The sequence below is a fragment of the Felis catus genome, chromosome B4 (assembly GCF_018350175.1).
Source record: "Felis catus isolate Fca126 chromosome B4, F.catus_Fca126_mat1.0, whole genome shotgun sequence".
NCBI lineage: Eukaryota > Metazoa > Chordata > Mammalia > Carnivora > Felidae > Felis > Felis catus.
The window spans coordinates 14,474,060-14,492,565 of NC_058374.1; the positions used below are offsets into that span (position 1 = coordinate 14,474,060).

At 45.6% G+C, this 18,506-nt stretch overlaps 1 protein-coding gene across 2 annotated transcripts in view; it reads right to left on the reverse strand.

Moving 5' to 3' along the window:
• FAM171A1 (family with sequence similarity 171 member A1) overlaps nt 1-18,506 on the reverse strand; it is a 135,665-nt gene that overhangs the window by 16,176 nt on the left and 100,983 nt on the right. Inside the window, exon 5 of one of the 2 annotated variants that reach the window (XM_023256397.2) lies at nt 17,364-17,540. The exons of the other annotated variant lie outside the window; for it this stretch is intronic. Coding sequence (XP_023112165.1) covers nt 17,364-17,540 — 177 coding nt within the window. The remainder of the gene's footprint in view (nt 1-17,363; nt 17,541-18,506) is intronic. 2 annotated transcript variants of the gene reach the window in all.

An 18,506-nucleotide genomic window follows, 5' to 3' on the forward strand; every position in this document is an offset into this window, starting at 1 on the left:
GCATGCTTTTACAAAACTATGACAGGATCGGGGCGCCTGGGTGGCGCAGTTGGTTAAGCGTCCGACTTCGGCCAGGTCACGATCTCGCGGTTCGTGAGTTCGAGCCCCGCATCGGGCTCTGGGCTGATGGCTCGGAGCCTGGAGCCTGCTTCCTATTCTGTGTCTCCCTCTCTCTCTGCCCCTCCCCCGTTCATGCTCTGTCTCTCTCTGTCCCAAAAATAAATAAACGTTGAAAAAAAAAATTAAAAAAAAAAAAAAAAAAAAACTATGACAGGATCACTCACTAAAGTCAGAATGTGTAACTCCATCGGCCCTAAGTCACATTTACCAGTGGAGTAGAAACTTTGATGATATTGTGGAGTAGCCTTCTTATTTTTTCCCAAATTCAAGCCCATGCCTTTGAGTAGCTATGTTTCCTTCTTTGGGATTATTTTTCCATGAAGTTTGTGAGGGGGATACAGTCCTCATTAATTACACAGCAAAGTATTTACCTGGTGTCAATTACCCAACTGTTCTTGTCGAAAGCAATCAAACTGAAGAGCAAAAGTTATGTACAGATGGTTGGATTCTTACGGCTTCAGGCAAGTACATTTCAGGACTGATTTAAATAAGAATAAAATTAAAGGCAACTCACTATAACCAAAGACCTTCTGTTTGAAGCATAAAGACAGAGAGATATGCTGAATTATTAGAAATTAAAACAAGAAATGAGTCTGTATTCAGCTACAGCATGTTCCCTGGGTATTTTTAGGGTAATTTTTGAGAAGTAGATTCTTAAAAATAACTTTAAGCAACTGATTCTTCTTTTTTCCTTTAAGCTTTAGCTGGGCTATCAGAAGACTTACAGAACTGAGTTTTTAGAAAAGAGCAGTAATGGGAAGCCATAAAGATTCTGGCAAAGTTATAGAAAGTTCTATGCCTTAAATAGGTAGCCAGAAGTATTAGGATACATAATAGCATTAATAAAACTTAACGAGAGAATTTTGGATTTATAATAGGTATGTATAAATTCCTAGAAAGTAGCTATTTCTATTCTGATACTCTGTATCAGAGTATAGGCTAATTAGGCCCAGACGGAGAGAAATTTTGTTCATTATCCACTACATCCAACATCCATCTTGCAATTATATGTCAGAAGGGACTGGGTTGGGGGAGCTGACCGGGACGTAGAAGGCACAGCCACTAATCCCCAGCATTAGAAAAGTCACTCAAAACGAACGAGAGCATAACAGAGAAGTTTACAAACATCTTCACAGATGCGGCAAGGTGTTCCCAAGCAGGGCTTGCTAAAGAGCCTGTTACGTCGGAAGCCTTGTTAAAATGCAGGTTCTGACTCAGTGGGTCTGCGGTTCTAACAGGCTCCCCGTCTGCAGACCACGCTTGGAGTAGCAAAGCTCTAAATCATGATTCTTTCAAGGAAACCCCCGATGGCGTTTCCCATGATGTTGCCATGGTACGTCACCTGGGCAGCCCGTGTTTAAAGCCACTTCAGAAATATTTCTACACATTTAAAAAATAATCTAGTCACTTGTCAGACTACCGGCCAGACTGCCAGTTGGCAAATTCAAACACCTACAGATGCTGTCTTGCCCTTGCCTGAAGAGGCAATGCCACTCACGGAACTGGCTGCTGATGTGGCCAAATTGATTCCGACCCGAAGACCTTTGCGTTTTTTCTGCCCAGAATGTCGCCCCCCGCCCCAAGATATTTCCATTAGGCTCCTAGATGTCTACAGGATCTCAGCTCAAATGTCACTGCTCCAAAGGCTCTGACCAGCAATCATCCTCTCTGACATCACCCTACTGAACAGTCTTACGGTACTTAGGTCGTATGAAGCAAACTGGCTCACTGTCTCCATTTAGAACAAAAGCTTCATAACCATAGAGACCTTCCCTTGCTTGGTACGTCATTGCCTTATTCCAAGGGCCTGGAGCAGAGTAAGTATGGCACAAAGAAGATGTTCAATAGATATTTGCTAAAATGAATGGACTGCTCGATCTTGAAAAAAAGAGAAGCCAAGGAAACAACTCCATGGGAAATCTTTCAGTTTTAAATGTTGGCAGTAAATTAAAACACAGCAAACAAACAACTGCCCCCAAACCAACTGTACGGGCCAAATCAAACACACCTGGGAACAGGGTGTTTTGCATTCCCAGATTTAGTCCGTTATTCTAGCAAGCCACATCAAGTCTTGGCGTGGAAGCAGGATTGCACAAAAAGCTGATACACTAGAAAAGGAAGGGATCTGAAGTCCGAAGGAAATCATGTTCTGCGTCTCTCCTTCTGCGCTCCCTGGGATGCTGTGCATGGGCTGAGTGTGCTGAGTTTTGGCTTCTTTCTTATTAAGAAAGCTGGTAGCTCCCCACCTCCTGGGCTGCTTTGAGAAAGCGATGCAAAACGTTGCCTCAGGGCAATACCTGCTTTGTTAATGGATACGCTCAGCTAAGAATGAGTGGGAGAAGAAAAGGCTTTCCCCAGATGATCCTATGTTTCTTCCCCTTCAATTGAGGCCCACTTCAAACTGCACACTTGAAATGACTGGGCCTGCCACGTACAACTCCATCTACACGTCGTACCAAAGAGCGAGCAAGGTGCTTCTGCAGACACCTCTAATGACGCGCATCCTGTGTAGGCTGGGTTTGTTCTATGCGTGCGTTCTGTGTATGTGTGTGCACGTGTGTAAATACAAACAATTTTAAATATTAAAAAAATTTTTTGATGTTTATTTATTTTTGAGAGAGCGAGAGAGACACAGCACAAACAGGGGAGGGGCAGAGAGAGAGGGAGACACAGAATCAGAAGCAGGTTCCAGGCTCTGAGCTGTCAGCACAGAGCCTGACATGGGGCTCGAACTCACGAGCTGTGAGATCATGACCTGAGCCGCAGTCTGATGCTTAACTGACTGAGCCACTCAGGCGCCCCGATACAAACAATTTTAACAGGGTGATTCAAGATAAGGGACAAAAACATAGTAAGAACATCATCTACGCCTGGTGACGTGCTAGGTGCTTTATGGACATAACCGCTTTTCAGTCTTCTACAACCTTGAAAGGTGGGTATTCTAGAACTTATATCTGAGGCTGCAGACATTAGGCTCAGAGAAGCGAGTGATTTTCCCAAGGACAGGCTCACCCCTAACGTTTGCAGAACTCAAGACAGGAGTATAAATGGATGTCCATTACAACATATCTAAATATTTAAAAGTTACGGAGCAAGTGATTATGTGGTTAAATAAACGTGTCCTACCTCCCCAACTGTAACTTTATAGGACCTAAAGGCTAGGGCTGAAGGTAGAAATCTTCAGTGCATTAAAGAGTACATGCTGGAACAAAGAGCACGAGGAGCGTTGGTCTGTGGCCTATACCCCTTTCCAACTCACACCCCGCCTCATGACCATGGATGTGGACTCCCAACTCCATGTCCAAGCTCATGCCCCAGCCAGAAGGCACTCCTTGGCCAACCCTCTGGCCTGAGGGTATGCACATGGCACGTGTAGATGGGCGGAGAGGTCTGCCCCTGGGAGAAGGGCATAGAGTAGAGTGCCTGGAAATCAGCTTAGGCTGTGTGGGCAGGGAACCCTGGGATCTAGGCTACCTGGAGGGTATTCTAGAAAGGGGTCTCAGATTCCAGGTGGCCACATCCTTTTGGGTCAGTAGATACCTCATCCCATGGGGAGAGGGCACAGCTGGATGGGGGCCAGAGTGAGGTCCTCTAAAGTGGGCAGGGGGGTGCTTATAGCAGCCATCCCTCTTGCTCAGTCCAAGGGTGGTACTTCCCAAGGGGCAGAGACACAAAAAGTAGAATTTTATTCTAAAAGGTAAAATGACCTAGCTAAAAGGTGTTCTCAGGAATGCACATATTTCCAAGATTAAATCTGTGGCATGCTGAGGAAGCTTTGCCTACATACCAGGCCTGGACTATCTTTCCTTCTGATGACTTCCAGACCTGATCAAGGTACAAAATTAATGTAGAAGGAGGAAAAAAAAATTCATATGCAATGTGTTCAACTTGTTTAAAAAGTCATTATGTGTTGGGGGGCACCTGGGTGGGCTCAGTTGGTTATGCATCCAACTCTTGATTTCGGCTCCGGTCATGATCTCACGGTTTGTGAGTTTGAGCCTTGCGTTGAGCTCTGCGCTGGCAGTGCGGAGCTTGCTTGGGATTCTCTCTCTCCTCTCTCTCTGGCCCTCCCCAAGCTTGTGCCTGAGTGCACGCTCTCTCTCTCTCTCTCTCAAAATAAATAAATAAACTTAAAAAAATTATGTGTTAAACATATCCTAATATAACAGTATAGCTCATATAGAAGTATGAAACCAAAACAAGTTTATAAAACAAATAGAAGCAGGCTGTACAATTTCAAAATAAAATTAAGATAAAAACAGCAATTTAATGTAGTACCTGATGACCGAAGGGCACTTATCACTTGCAACATGAACATGACAGCGTAGGGTGAGGCTTCTTTTGAGCGTTGGTGTGCCTACGATTCGACTCTCCTGCCACCTTTTTCTAGCTGAACTTGCCAAGAAATTTTCCTCTTTCAACATACTTTGAAATTACTTTTCCTTAATATGGTGGGGTCCTTGATGTACGGCAGCTGCCCCGGTTCAGTTTTCTCTCCATGATTCTATCCTACCCAACAGTCTATTCATAAGTGTGCATCCAGGCAATGAGAGTATCCGATGGCTTTAAATTCTGTACCGAATCCTGATGACACAGAGTATTTTTCATGTTACGTCGTATAAGATTATCATCAAAACCCAAGCCTCAGATTTTAAAATCCTTGTGGGCAATTCCCATTCCCCAAGAGAAGCTCTCTGGGCCAACAGGTTCTAGTTTGAAAAACCTGGAATCTTACTCAGGAAAGCCTGGACATTGGGATCTTCGTCCATCCCAAGCCCTCCTCCTCGGCGTCCTCACCTGTGAAGTGGGGACAACGTGAGCTGCCGTCAAGACCCAGGGCATGGAGCTGCAAGAAGGAAGAGCAGGGCTGGGCTGAAGTTCAGGCACCAGGCAGCGGGCCGGACTTGCTCCCGGGCAAACACTTGCCCGGCACACCAGGGGACTTATTCTTGCTTTGCTCAAACTAAAGGCATTACCTATTCTGGACTGTAAGAGTTATTTGGAAATAGGGAAACAGCAATGCCCTTCAAAACATGGAACAACTGGTGGAAACGGGAAACGAGGTACCAGCCAATCAGGTTGGATACCTGCGGCCTACCAGCTACACGCTGCCTTGGCTGAGAGTGGATATTGAAGGTGCTAGGACTTCACTGTACCTGTCCTTCTTTCTCCTATCATGCTTCACCCAAGATGCACAAACTAAATATGGGCCCCATGATAGCAGTGATGATTATAATCATAATGGCGAAATTGCACAGAGCTCTTTACTGAGTACCAGCTGCTGTTTCCATTTCATGGGCTGTTAAAGGATTTGCTCAACATCACAGCTAGTAACTTAGTTGGTTACTAGGAGGAACCAGTGTCCAAGTCCAAGCTGTCTCAACTGCTGGGCTTCATGTTGCCTATATCCTGTCGACTCCTGATAGATGCCAGACTACCAATGTAGTCTTCTATCAAAAATACCTTTCCCTTTGGGGTGCCTCGGTGGCTCAGTCGGTCAAGCATCCGACTCTTGGTTTTGGCTCAGGTCACGATCCCACGGTTCGTGGGACTGAGCCCCACATCAGGCTCTGTGCTGACAGTGTGGAGGCCGCTTTGGATTTGCTCTCTCTGCCCCGCCCCTGCTCATGCACACATTCTCTCAAAATAAATAAACTAAAAAAACACACACACACCTTTTCCTTTAATTATCCATTTCAGTGGAGATAACTGAAAACAGAAGACATTTTAAAATTATTTGGTTTGGGGGCGCCTGGGTGGCTCAGTTGGTTAGGCATCTGAATTCGGCTCAGGTCATGATCTTGAGGTTCTCAAGTTCAAGCCCTGCATTGGGCTCTGTACTGACAGCTCAGAGCCTGGAATCTGCTTTGGATTCTGTGTCTCCCTCTCTCTGCCCCTCCCTTGCTTGTACTCTGTCTCTCTCTCAAAAATAAACATTACAATTAATTTTTATTATTATTTGGTTTTGAAGTAAATTATGGCAGCTCCACCTTCCTCTTCTTCACCTAGGCTGATCTTAGAATGAGCATGTTAGATGCCATGCTTAAAACTCAGGCCAAGAGGCAGCAAAGCACGGGGGCTCCGAGGTTTCTAGGTGTTCGGGAAGCCGTCAGGAGGATACAAATTTGCCCCAGATAATCCACAATGTGAATATTCCCTAAGTGGTAATGAGAAGTCAACGGTAAGACACATTTCCTTTCCAGGGGAACATACTGATCTATACCACACTCTAAGACCACAAAGTGGGCCACTGTCATTTGTAAAGCTTGCCAAAAACTGTTTCAGTTAAACGCAAGCATGGAAGGTTCTAGTTCTGTATATAAAATGACACTTTAGGGAGATTAAGTTTGTAAGAATAGTATTTTAAAACAAATATGGTCCCCGAACCACAACTACAATATGGTTAATGTTAACGTGATGGCATTATTTTCTGAAAATTCTCATTTTGGGGCTAGAGGGTGGTGACGAACACAAAAGGCTTAATGATTCCTAGGAATGGACTGATATCACACGAATGTTTTTTTTTTTTTTTTTAGTTGCTAGGCAACATTGAAAAACAAATGGCCATGTTCTGAGATCACTGTGTATCCGTTCTCCCCACGGGCAACTGTGCGCATGTTCCTCGGCCTGACGGCACTCCCCTCGGACGACAGGACCAGGGCATTGCTCCCATCCCTTCCTATTCCCCCCAAAACCGATGAAGTGGAAAAACATCCAGATCTATATTTTAAATCAAGCCCCGCCTTCAAGGGTGGGCTGGCTGTGACTTACCTAAATGGACTAGTTCAAAGAGCGCAGCATTAGCAGTAACGTTCGCCATCTGAAGCGGAGACAAATCCGCTATAGGCCAGTTATGAGTGGGATCCTGAGTGCCTGATACATACACACCATACATGATCAGAGGCGGTTCGGTAACTGCCATTTCTATAGCAACCCACACACACTCTGCAGGCCGTGTTTTGGGAAGGCAGTTAAAACTGGATTCTACAACGTAGCTCCGCTTAGAAGATGCTTTTATTTCTGTCGTCTCATTAGAATGAGCGTATTCAAAGCCAGTAACCCAAGTTACCATTAAATAGCAGAAACTCATCACCTACAGGATCCGGAATGTTGATTTCTGTGCCAGTCAATGTCAGTCGGTCACTTGAAATCCAAACCACTGACCTGGTTTGCATGTTCAGAAGTGACCATTCCCCAGGGCAACGAGTCAGATCACGGTCTGACAACCCGGAACATGGGACAGCCATCTGCTGTCCCACTTATAGGCGAGAGAGTAAATGCCTGCAAAAGCGAGCTGACATAATCATCTCCCATTGCCCAGAAAGCCTCCGCTAAGATGCATTCACCATGACCAATGACACTTCGTTTGCCAGACCGGCAAAGGAAAACTGCTTTCTTCCAAGGACAAAGTGCGCCCCAGCACATATGGATGAGAACGCATGTCTGTCCACATTAGCCCGTCCCCCTGACACCGGCATTGTTCTACTTTCCAACAGAAAGTCAGAAGATCGTAAGCGAAGGAAATCCACTAATTCCTCCAAAGAAACACTTAGGCTCACTACACAGTCCTCCCTTGCAACACAATCAAGTGCATTTTAACACGACATGTTCAGTTGCTGCATGTAAATGCAGCCGAGGTATAATTCTAGCATATCGCAAGTTGCACTTCTAAAAAAGACCATTTTTATGGAGAGCGCATATAACAATGGCCCAGTTCATACTGCTCTGACTGACTAAACAAAATCCAACTTTACTTATGCTCTAAGAGAGTGCTGATCTATTAGGTCACCCTCTGATGAACTGTGTGGGTTGAAGCATGGAGATGCTAATGTTCATGGAAAAATTTTCGCCTGTTCCAAAAGGGAGGGGAAAAAAAAAAGGCAATTGCAGCCATTAAAAAAATAAAAAGAAGGCCACAGTGATAAATGGTGGCACCAAACACTGACGGCACTCTAATAATGGTGTTTGAAAGGGAGCACTGATTGGTCTTTGTCCTAAGAGTAAACTAAGTTATCTGGCAGTCCTGGATTGGAGTATTTGAGTTAGTGTCAAAATGCAGATGTATTTTTCAAATAGAAGTCCCACGGGACTAAAAACAACGTCATCTTTCTTTACGGAGTTTGAAGTCTTGCCCTATAACGAGCTGTTACCCCTCTGAGCATCCATACGCCCTCCTGGCAAAATGCTGGAGGGCTACCCGGACAGCAGCAAGTACTGTGGCCACACCGGTCACCCCACTTTGGCCCTGCAGAGCGTACAATCTACTCGCATTTTCTAAACATTTTTTAACGTTTACTTATTTTTGAGACAGCGAGCGAGCGAGCGAGCATGAGCAGGGGAGGGGCAGAGGAAGAGAGGAGACACAGAATCTGAAGCAGGCTTCAGGCTCTCAGCTGTCAGCACAGAGCCCGACGTGGGGCTCGAACTCACGAACTGTGAGATCATGACCTGAGCCGAAGTCGGACGCTTAACCGACCTAACCACCCAGGCGCCCTGAATCTACTTGCATTCTAACACTAAAATGGTAAGAGCTTCCCTGTTAATGCCTTTTAGATCAAGGAATCACAACAGTCTTCTGTGTAAGTCAGACAAGTAAGTATTTTCAGTTTGTGGGGACATCCAGTCTCTGTCACAACTACTCAACCCTCCAGTGTGATGAGATAGCACTCGTGCAGACCACACAGAAACGGGTATGCTTATTCTCCAGTATCTTAGTCTCTTTGGGCTGCTATAAAAAAATAACAAACTGAGTGGCTTATGAGTTAGAGATATTCATGGCTCACAGCTCTGGAGGCTGGGAAGTCCAAGATCAAGGTGCTGTAAGAATCAATGTCTCCTGAAACCCTGCTTCCTGGTTCAAAGATGGCGTCTTCTTGCTGTGTCCTTACAGGTTGGAAGGGATGAGGGAACTCTCTGGGGTCTCTTTTATAAGCACCATTAGTCCCATTCATGAGGGTTCCACCCTCATGATCTAATCACCCCCTTTTAAAGGTTCCACTTCCAAACACACTGCAGTTTAGGATTTTGACGTATGAATTTTGGGGAGGGGGAATACAAACATTCTGTCCATAGCATCCAATAAAACTTTATTGAGGGTTGTTTACATTTGAATTTCATGTAATTTTCATGTGTCATGAGATACTTTCCTTCTTTAGATTCTTTCTTCAATCATCTAAAAATGTAAAAACCATTCTTAGCTTTGCAACATGTTGTCTGCCGGCCCTGATTTGGGTGAACAATTCTTTTTTTTTTTTTTTAATTTTTTTTTAATGTTTGTTTATTTTTTTTTTTTTTTTTTTTTTTTTAAATTTTTTTCAACGTTTATTTATTTTGGGGACAGAGAGAGACAGAGCATGAACGGGGGAGGGGCAGAGAGAGAGGGAGACACAGAATCGGAAACAGGCTCCAGGCTCTGAGCCATCAGCCCAGAGCCTGACGCGGGGCTCGAACTCACAGACCGCGAGATCATGACCTGGCTGAAGTCGGACGCTTAACCGACTGCGCCACCCAGGCGCCCCATGTTTGTTTATTTTTGAGAGAGAGACAGAGTGCACGCAAGGGAGGGGCAGAGAGAGAGGGAGACAGAGAATCCGAAGCAGGCTCCAGGCTCTGAGCTGTCAGCACAGAGCCTGACGCGGGCCTCGAACTCACAAACTGTGAGATCATGACCTGAGCCGAAGTCGGACGCTTAACTGACTCAGCCACCCAGGTGCCCCGATTATTTGTAATGGATTCACAGACTGCTGTATGTGGCTGTTTGACTGTTTGGAACTACAGTTACTTTGATTTACTTCAAAGTAAACTAGATAATTTAAAGTGCTAAAATGGTTTGGAGTGATTCTTGTGTTTGAATTAATCATAAGTAGCTGCTAATTAGTAAGTAGTGTTAGATGCTTAAGATGTGTTCCTACTTTTTTCCTGATCTGGTAATACAGTCTTGGAACTTTTTATTTAACCAAGATAACTTAATTTCTTAAAAAAAAATTTTTTTAACGTTTATTCATTTCTGAGAGACAGAGACAGACCGCTAGAGGGGGAGAGGCAGAGGGAGAGGGAGATACAGAACTCAAAGCAGGCTCCAGGCTCTGAGCTGTCAGCACAGAGCCCGACGCGGGGCTCAAACTCATAAGCCGTGAGATTGTGATCTGAGCCGAAGTTGGGTGCTTAACTGACTGAGCTACCCAGGCGTCCAGAGATAACTTAGTTTCTACTTAAAGAATGATATTATTGACTAAATATAACAAAATAAAAACCTTAATAGTAAAGGAAAAAACAGTAGAAAAAACAACAACCTTATGAAATATGTAGCTTCTCCTGAGTTGAGGAAGTTGAAGAAAACATGGTTTCTTTGAAATGTCCATCCAATCTTAAGGTTTTCAGAAAATGTATTTTAATTCATTTGATTATTTTTGAATGACTATCCAAATGTTGGCTTTTCTGTGTACACATACAATCTGTTATAACCAGGAATTTGGCAGTTATGCTTTTTGCAGTAGATGCTAGGTTAAAAAGATCACTTAGACATGAATAGACACTTCTCCAAGGAAGACATCCAGATGGCCAACCGACACATGAAAAAATGCTCCACATCACTCATCATCGGGGAAATACAAATCAAAACCACAAAGAGATACCATTTTACACCTGTCAGAATGGCTAACATTAACAACTCCGTCAACAACAGATGTTGGCGAGGATGCGGAGAAAGAGGATCTCTTTTGCACTGCTGGTGGGAATGCAAGCTGGTGCAGCCACTCTGGAAAACAATATGGAGGTTCCTCAAAAAAGTAAAAATAGAACTACCCTATGACCCAGCAACTGCACTACTAGGCATCTATCCATGGGATACAGGTGTGCTGTTTCGAAGGGACACATGCACCCCCTTGTTTATAGCAGCACTATCAACAATAGCCAAAGTATGGAAAGAGCCCAAATGCCCATTGATGGATGAATGGATAAAGAAAATATGGTATATATATGTATATATATATATGTATATACATATGTATATATATGTACATATATGTATATACATATATATATACACACACACACCCACAATGGAGTATTACTCGGCAATCAAAAAGAATGAAATCTTGTCATTTGCAACTACGTGGATGGAACTGGAGGGTATTATGCTAAGTGAAATTAGTCAGAGAAAGACAAAAATCGTATGACTTCACTCATAGGAGGACTTTAAGAGACAAAACAGATGAACATAAGGGAAGGGAAACAAAAATAATATAAAATAGGGAGGGGGACAAAACAGAAGGGACTTATAAATATGGAGAACAAACTAAGGGTTGCGGGAGGGGGGATGGGCTAAATGGGTAAGGGGCATTAAGGAATCTACTCCTGAAATCATTGTTTCACTATATGCTAACTAATTTGGATGTAAATTTTAAAAAATAAAAAATAAAATTAAAAAAAAAAAAAGGAAACAGATCAATTACCCAACAAGAATTCCCAATGGCAGAAGGCTCAATGCTGTGGGGATTATTCCCAGAAACCGGATATCTTACATCTCAGAGGCTGCATAACAATGCGCATTTCTTCGTTTTCATGGACTCCTGTAATCGTATTAATTTCCTGTTGCTCCTGTAATAAATGACCACAGCCTTGGGGGCTTAAAGCAACACAACTGTATTCTCTTACAGTTCTGAAAGTCAAGTCTGAAGTCAGTTTCACTGAGCTGAAGGCAAGGTGTCAGAAGGGCGGGCTCCATCTGGGGGCTCTGAGGGGAAAAACCCGTTTCCTTGGCTTATGGCCCCTTCCTCCATATTCAAAGTACCTTGCTCTAATCTCTGCTTCCACTATCACATTCCCATGTCCTCTAGTTCTGATTCCTCTTGGCTCCCTCAGAAGGACCAGTGATCACAGTGTCTCTCTCTCTATGTATGCATACCATTGTTGTCTATGTATATAGCCATCTCTCTCTCTCTTTTTAAACAAGTTATTCTACCTCTCTTTTTTAAAGTTTATTTATTTTGTGCGAGAGAGAAAGTGCAAGTGGGGGAGGGGCGGAGAGACAGAAGGACAGAGAAAGAATCCCAAGCAGGATCTGCACTCTCAGCACAGAGCCCGAAGCAGGGCTTGAATTCATGAACTGTGAGATCATGACCTGAGCCGAAGTTGGACGCTTAACCGACTGAGTCACCCAGGCGCCCCAGTCATCTTTTTTTTTTTTTAAGAAGTTATCCTACCTCTTTTTCTTAAGTTTATTTATTTTGAGAGACAGAGAGAGGGAAAAAGTGCAGGTGGGGTAGGGGCGGAGAGAGAGGGGGAGAGAGAGAATTCCAAGCAGGCTCTGCACTGTCAGCACAGAGCCCGACGTGGGGCTCGAACTCATAAGATTGTGACCCGAGCCGAAGTGGGATGCTTAATCGACTGAGGCCCCCAGGCGCCCCTGTATGTAGTCATCTCAAGTACAAATGTTGTATCAGAATCTACTAAACTGCCCTGATAACCAAGAAACTACAAGGCCCCATTCCCATGCATTTCTAGTGTCACTGCAATATGCACACTGTAACTGAGAGGGGGCTACGTTACTGTTTAGGGGACGGACAGAGGGACTGCAAAACTGAGATCCTGCTCATGGGATGTGAGAAGTTACACCGTCACAGCGAAGCACAGCTGGGGGTACGGTGAACAGTCTGGCGGGGGGAGCAACGGTGGGCGTGCAGAAGACGGCACTGGAAGTGAGGCCGAGTGACCGGCAGGGCTGGCTCTGATGACACCGTTGAGCTGCTGTGCCGGGAGGAGGGCGGACTGCTTCACCGTGAGTAGCTGAGAGACCATCTCACAAGGGGAAGTGATCCGTGCTTTCAAAGTTTCTTCTAATGTTTATTTTTGAGGGAACACAAGTGGGGGTGGGGCAGGATGAGAGGGGGACAGAGGATCCAAAGCAGGCCCTGTGCTGACAGGCTGACAGCAGCGAGCCCGATGTGGGGCTCGAGTTCACGAACCGCGAGATCATGGCTTGAGCCGAAGTCGGGATGCTCAACCGAATGAGCCCCCCAGGCGCCCCTAAAAGATAACCCAAGCAGCGATACACAAGAGCTAGTGGAGGGAAGCAGAGGCGGAAGGCAGGCAGACTCTTGCTGGAATAGGTCAAAGAAGTGGGAAGAGTCTGAACCAAGGCGGAAGTGACACAGAGAAGGAGGGGAGAGGGGAAGGTTGAGAAACGCTGATGTGACAGCAACAGGACTTTGGAAGGGACCACACATGACTGCAGGCGGAGAGGTGAAGCAAAAGAATAAAGTGGGGATGACTCCGAGGTTTCTACTTCGGTGGTCTGGTGCGTGATACCCTTAATCAAGAGAGGAAACGCAGGAACGAAGAGGTTTAAATGCTGGAGTGAGGGCAGTGGATGTGCTCAATTTGAGGCATGTCGGACCTGAGTGTCCTAAGGCACATTCACCAGCCAATGTCTAATGGAAGGTCGGGAACAGAGAGCAGAGAACAGACTTGGGTGCACAGGGGGCCGTGGGAGTGTGCGAAGTGATTAGATGCCCCAGCAAGTGATACGAGGTAAGCTGGGAGCTGGGCGTAGGGCGTAGGCCAGCGGCCAGCAGACGAGGACGACCCAGGGGGACACTGAGTCAGACAGCCAACAGAGGAGAGCCCTTCACAGAGGAACAGAAGCCACCAAACGCTGCAGAGACACTGAAGGAAGTCACCTGCCTTGTCACGCAGCTGCTGGTGACCTCAGTGACATTTGTTTCCAGAGAGTGGGCAGCAGAAGTGGGACTGCGGCGGGTTGAGGAAGCCGCATGTGGAGAACAATCCTTTGAGAGATCTGGGCTAAGGGGAAATCTGGGAAAGCGGTTTGGGAGGCAGGGCTCGTGAAAGCCTACAGAACGGGAAGCCTTCTGCTGACTTTATAAACCCTTAGGGAGTCCTTGCTATGTCCCAGGCACTGTACTACACTTCTCACAGACATTAACTCATTTAGTCCTTGGAGAGGTTCATTTTTTGTGTCAGCTCAGCTAGGCCATGGTCTCAAGATACTCCATCAAACACGTATGGAAGTTGCCGTGAAGGCATTTTTAAAATGAGATTAACATAAAAAAATAAAATGTGATTAACATATCAATCAGGAGGCTGAGTGAAGCAGATTACTCTTCATAAGGTGGGTGGGCCTCATCTAGTAAGTTGAAGGCACTAAGAAAAAGACTGAGCTCCCTTGAGGAAGAGATTCTGCCAGCAGACTACCTTCGGGCTCAAACTGCAACATCAACTCTTCTCTGGGTCTCCAGCCTGCTGGCCCACCCTGCAGATTTTGGACTTGTCCGCCTCCACAAATCTATTAGCCCCTTCCTTGAAATAAATCCGTCTCGTTCCTTTTTTGGGGGTACACACACATATCCTATTGGTTCTGTTTCTCTGGAGAACTCTGATACGCTCTTTGTAACAACATGAGGTACTATTATTACCAACCCCATGTCACAGTTGAGGCAACTATGGCCCAGAGACGTGAAGTAACTCGCCCCAGGGGCACACAGCCAGTGGGTAGCTGAGCTGGAATCCCAATCCAGGGTGTCCCCAGAGCCCTGGCTCTTAAGCACATGCCATGCTGCTGCTCCCGGGCACATTTGGGGCCAACTGGGAGGTCCGGGGAGAGAAGCAGAATATAAAAGGGAATAGGAGGCCCCAACAAAAGCATGTCTTGCACAAATGAGAAAACAGGCACGGTGATTCGCTCCAGGCGGGACCTACAGCTTTACAAGGAGCAGAACCAGGCTTTCAGGAGACGGAATACAAGATGTCTCCCTTCTGCTTGCTACTTTCTCCTGTGTTCTTCTGAGATTCTCTCAGTCACACCCCTCCCGACCTGTCTTCTCCTGGGAGGCGCAGGGCTCCTTACGACCTGACCTTCATCACAGAGCCTCAAAAAGTCACTACACTGTGGAGAACACACATCAGCGGTTAGCACGTCTGTCCCAGTGCAGGATATGTTACTGCAGTGGCACCACCCATTCCTCAACATCAAGTTTAGTACGTCTGGGAAAATCAGTGAATTCCACACAAATAATTACGGCGCCTGTTAGTAGTTATTTGGAAAGCAAAGCAAAACGAAACAAAACCCCACCAAACCCTGAATACCGAACGGGCGTTTATTTTCTTTTTTTTAAATTTTTTTTCAACGTTTATTTATTTTTGGGACAGAGAGAGACAGAGCATGAACGGGGGAGGGGCAGAGAGAGAGGGAGACACAGAATCGGAAACAGGCTCCAGGCTCTGAGCCATCAGCCCAGAGCCCGACGCGGGGCTCGAACTCATGGACTGCGAGATCGTGACCTGGCTGAAGTCGGACGCTTAACCGACTGCGCCACCCAGGTGCCCCGGGCGTTTATTTTCAAATATAAATTCCCAGAACTCTAATTTGACTACTCAAGGAAAGAGGTTATCTTTGAAAACACATTTGATATCAACCATCGACCCCTGCTAAGAACCGAAGGGGTACAGGAATGCAGGTGGTGTGAAAATCTAAGCACAAGAGCGCGTGTGCCCATCATGTCGTGATGATCGTCAAATGTGAAACTTCCCAGAGAAAAATGTGAAAACATGTATTAAAAGCTTTAGAATTTTGTACTTATTTACTTATTTATTGAATTTGAGAAGGGGGGGGGGGAGAGGGACAGAGGGAAAGAGAGAGAATTCCAAGCAGGCTACACCCTCGGCACAGAGCCTGACATGGGGCTCGATTCCATGACCCTGGGATCGTGACCCGAGCCAAAACCAAGAGTCAGATGCTCAACTGACCGAACCAGCCAGGGACCCCTGGCACTCCTAGAATTTTATACACGTTAAAAAAATTTTTTTAAGTATGTTCCGTGTCCAACATGGAGCTTGAACTCACCACCCTGAGATCAAGAGTTGTATGCTCCACCCGACTGAGCCACCCAGGTGCCCTGTCCCCATGTATGTTTTTAATCCAACAGCTCCACCTCCTCTAAAATATTATCCTGTGGAAATAATCATGGCCGTGCCTAAAGATTTAGCTACAGAGATATTTATCACAGCACCGGTAAGAATAGTAATGTTTTCTCCAATTACAGGGTAGGGAGCAACCAAAGTATGACACATCCATATAATGAAATGCTATGCAATCATCAATTTTGACATTGCAGAGTAACAGCTGATGCCACGGAAAGATGTTTATGATATACACGCGATTCTTAAAAGCAAGTTATAGAGGAGTACCTAGCATATAATCTCGTTTCTGTTAAAAATCTATTTTGTGGAAGCCAGCCTTTCTGAGAGGACCCCAGTGATCCCCACCTCCCGGTGTCTACACGCCTGTGCCGTCTGCCCCACACAGTACCAGCGCCGGGCTCCGTGACCAACGGTGCACGGAAAGAAGCGATGGTTTGTCATTTTCACATGAGGCTATAGAAGACTGTTGACTTCTGCTTTGCCCACTTGTGTTTCTGTATTTTTATTTTATTTTGTTTTTCCTCTGGATCATTGGCTCCAGTGAAAGCAATTGCCCATGTTGTGGGCCGCCCTACGGAGAGACCCACATGGCAAGGAACTGAGGGCTCTGGCCAGCAGCTAGTGAGGAGCTAAGGCCTGCAAAACACCCGTGAGTGAGACTGGACGTGCAGTCACTAGCAACGCACCCCCCGCCCCCCGCCCTCCAGACGGCTACCTTGTTGGAGAACCTGACCCAGAACCACCCAGCTAGCTGTGTCTGGATTCCTGACCCTCTCGACATGTGACGCAGGAGAAAGCCGCTACATTTTAGGGCAATTTGTTAAGCAGCAATAGATACCGAACACGTGTGTGCATGGCGAAATGACCAGAAGGATATAATCCCAAATGCTATTCGTGGTTTTTCTCTAGGTGGTGGCATTGTGGGTAATTTTTATTTTCTCTTCTGGTGTGTTGTTGGCAGTGTTTTTCCTTTTTCATGAAACAGAAAACCACATGACCACGAGGGGTCAGAGAACCCAGAGCATAAAATGATAAAGATCAGGGGAGCCAATTTTAGCTCTAATAACCTTTAAAGATTCAAGTAAACTGACTTAAATGTACACACAGAAACAAAAACAAAAAACCCTCCCAAGAGGTGCCTGCCTGGCACACTGGAGTAAGCTTCACTACCAGAAACCATGCGATACGCTGTGGGCAGCAGAATTCGGTAACTTCAAGGAAAGGAGACTTGCACAGATATCTTAAAAGGAAAAATCAAACAGGAATGAAGTCACCTGCTAGCCAATCACTGGAGTCTTGCTTACCCAGCTTCTGGTCAAATCGCCACGCCGCGACATAGGCATTGTGCCTCAGACTGCTCTGGGTGGCCAGGGGCACGGTGACATAAATGGGGCCGTCCACCAGCACTGGCGTTCCATCACTGCTGAGCAAGTGGACACTGACGGCCGTGACTGGGGTCAGGTCATACCTGGTGCCGTTTCCTGGAAGCAAGAGGGAGTATCCATCACGTGCACAGAAGGGCCCTATGTGGGGCTGCCGCAAACGTTTGCGAGAAAATAGCAATAGCTAACCATTCGCTGAGTACCTCCTATGTGCCAGGGACTAGACGGAGCACTTTACGTGTATAAAATCCTCACCACTTTATATGTACAGATACCTCACCACGGCTCCATAAGGTAAGTAAAATCCACATTTTACACACAAAGAAACCGGCCCAGAGAGGGGAGAAATGGGAACTGGCCCCAAGGGCATGGTGGGATCTGGGATCGAAGCTCTCAGGTTTGCTGCCTCTAACTACTGAGCTTTGCTTTCAGAAAGGGCCTCGAAAGGAATAGACTCCTCTGTGGTGTCAGAGGAGGGTAAGTGTAGAAATCCCTGAAATCAACCCCTGCACAAAGTGAGACCCACACACGTTAATGACTCGGCAGATCGCCATAATGAAACCAAATGTTTTACATTAGAGGCTGCTTTCAAAAAGAAGGGGGAGGGGCGGTTTTTTCAAGGAGTGCCTCAAAATATTAACTTACTTGTACTCAAAGCACCCTACTGAAAGCTCGGCCTTGAAAGATTTAGGAGTTAATTTTAGGTGCCACTGTTATTTTGATCTGTTTAAAAGGAATTTAACATGCCAATTATTCTACATCAGGGGCCTTTTCTCCAAGCCAAGCCTTTAACGACCGCCTACTTTATACATAAATTAGGGACTGCTGAGGACAGCGATATTATATTTATATACTTAAGCGATCCATCGTAGAGCAATTTTTCTGCAGTGAAATATAATATCACACAAAATGTTTACGTCGTAATTTTAAATCTTGAGCACAATGACAAACGCACAGTGATAAAAAAAGTTAAGCTCCATTAGAATATAATCTATAGGATTTCTTATTAAGCTGCTTACATAGGTTATCTACCCATCAACTACCTGAGCTAATGCAAACCACCAC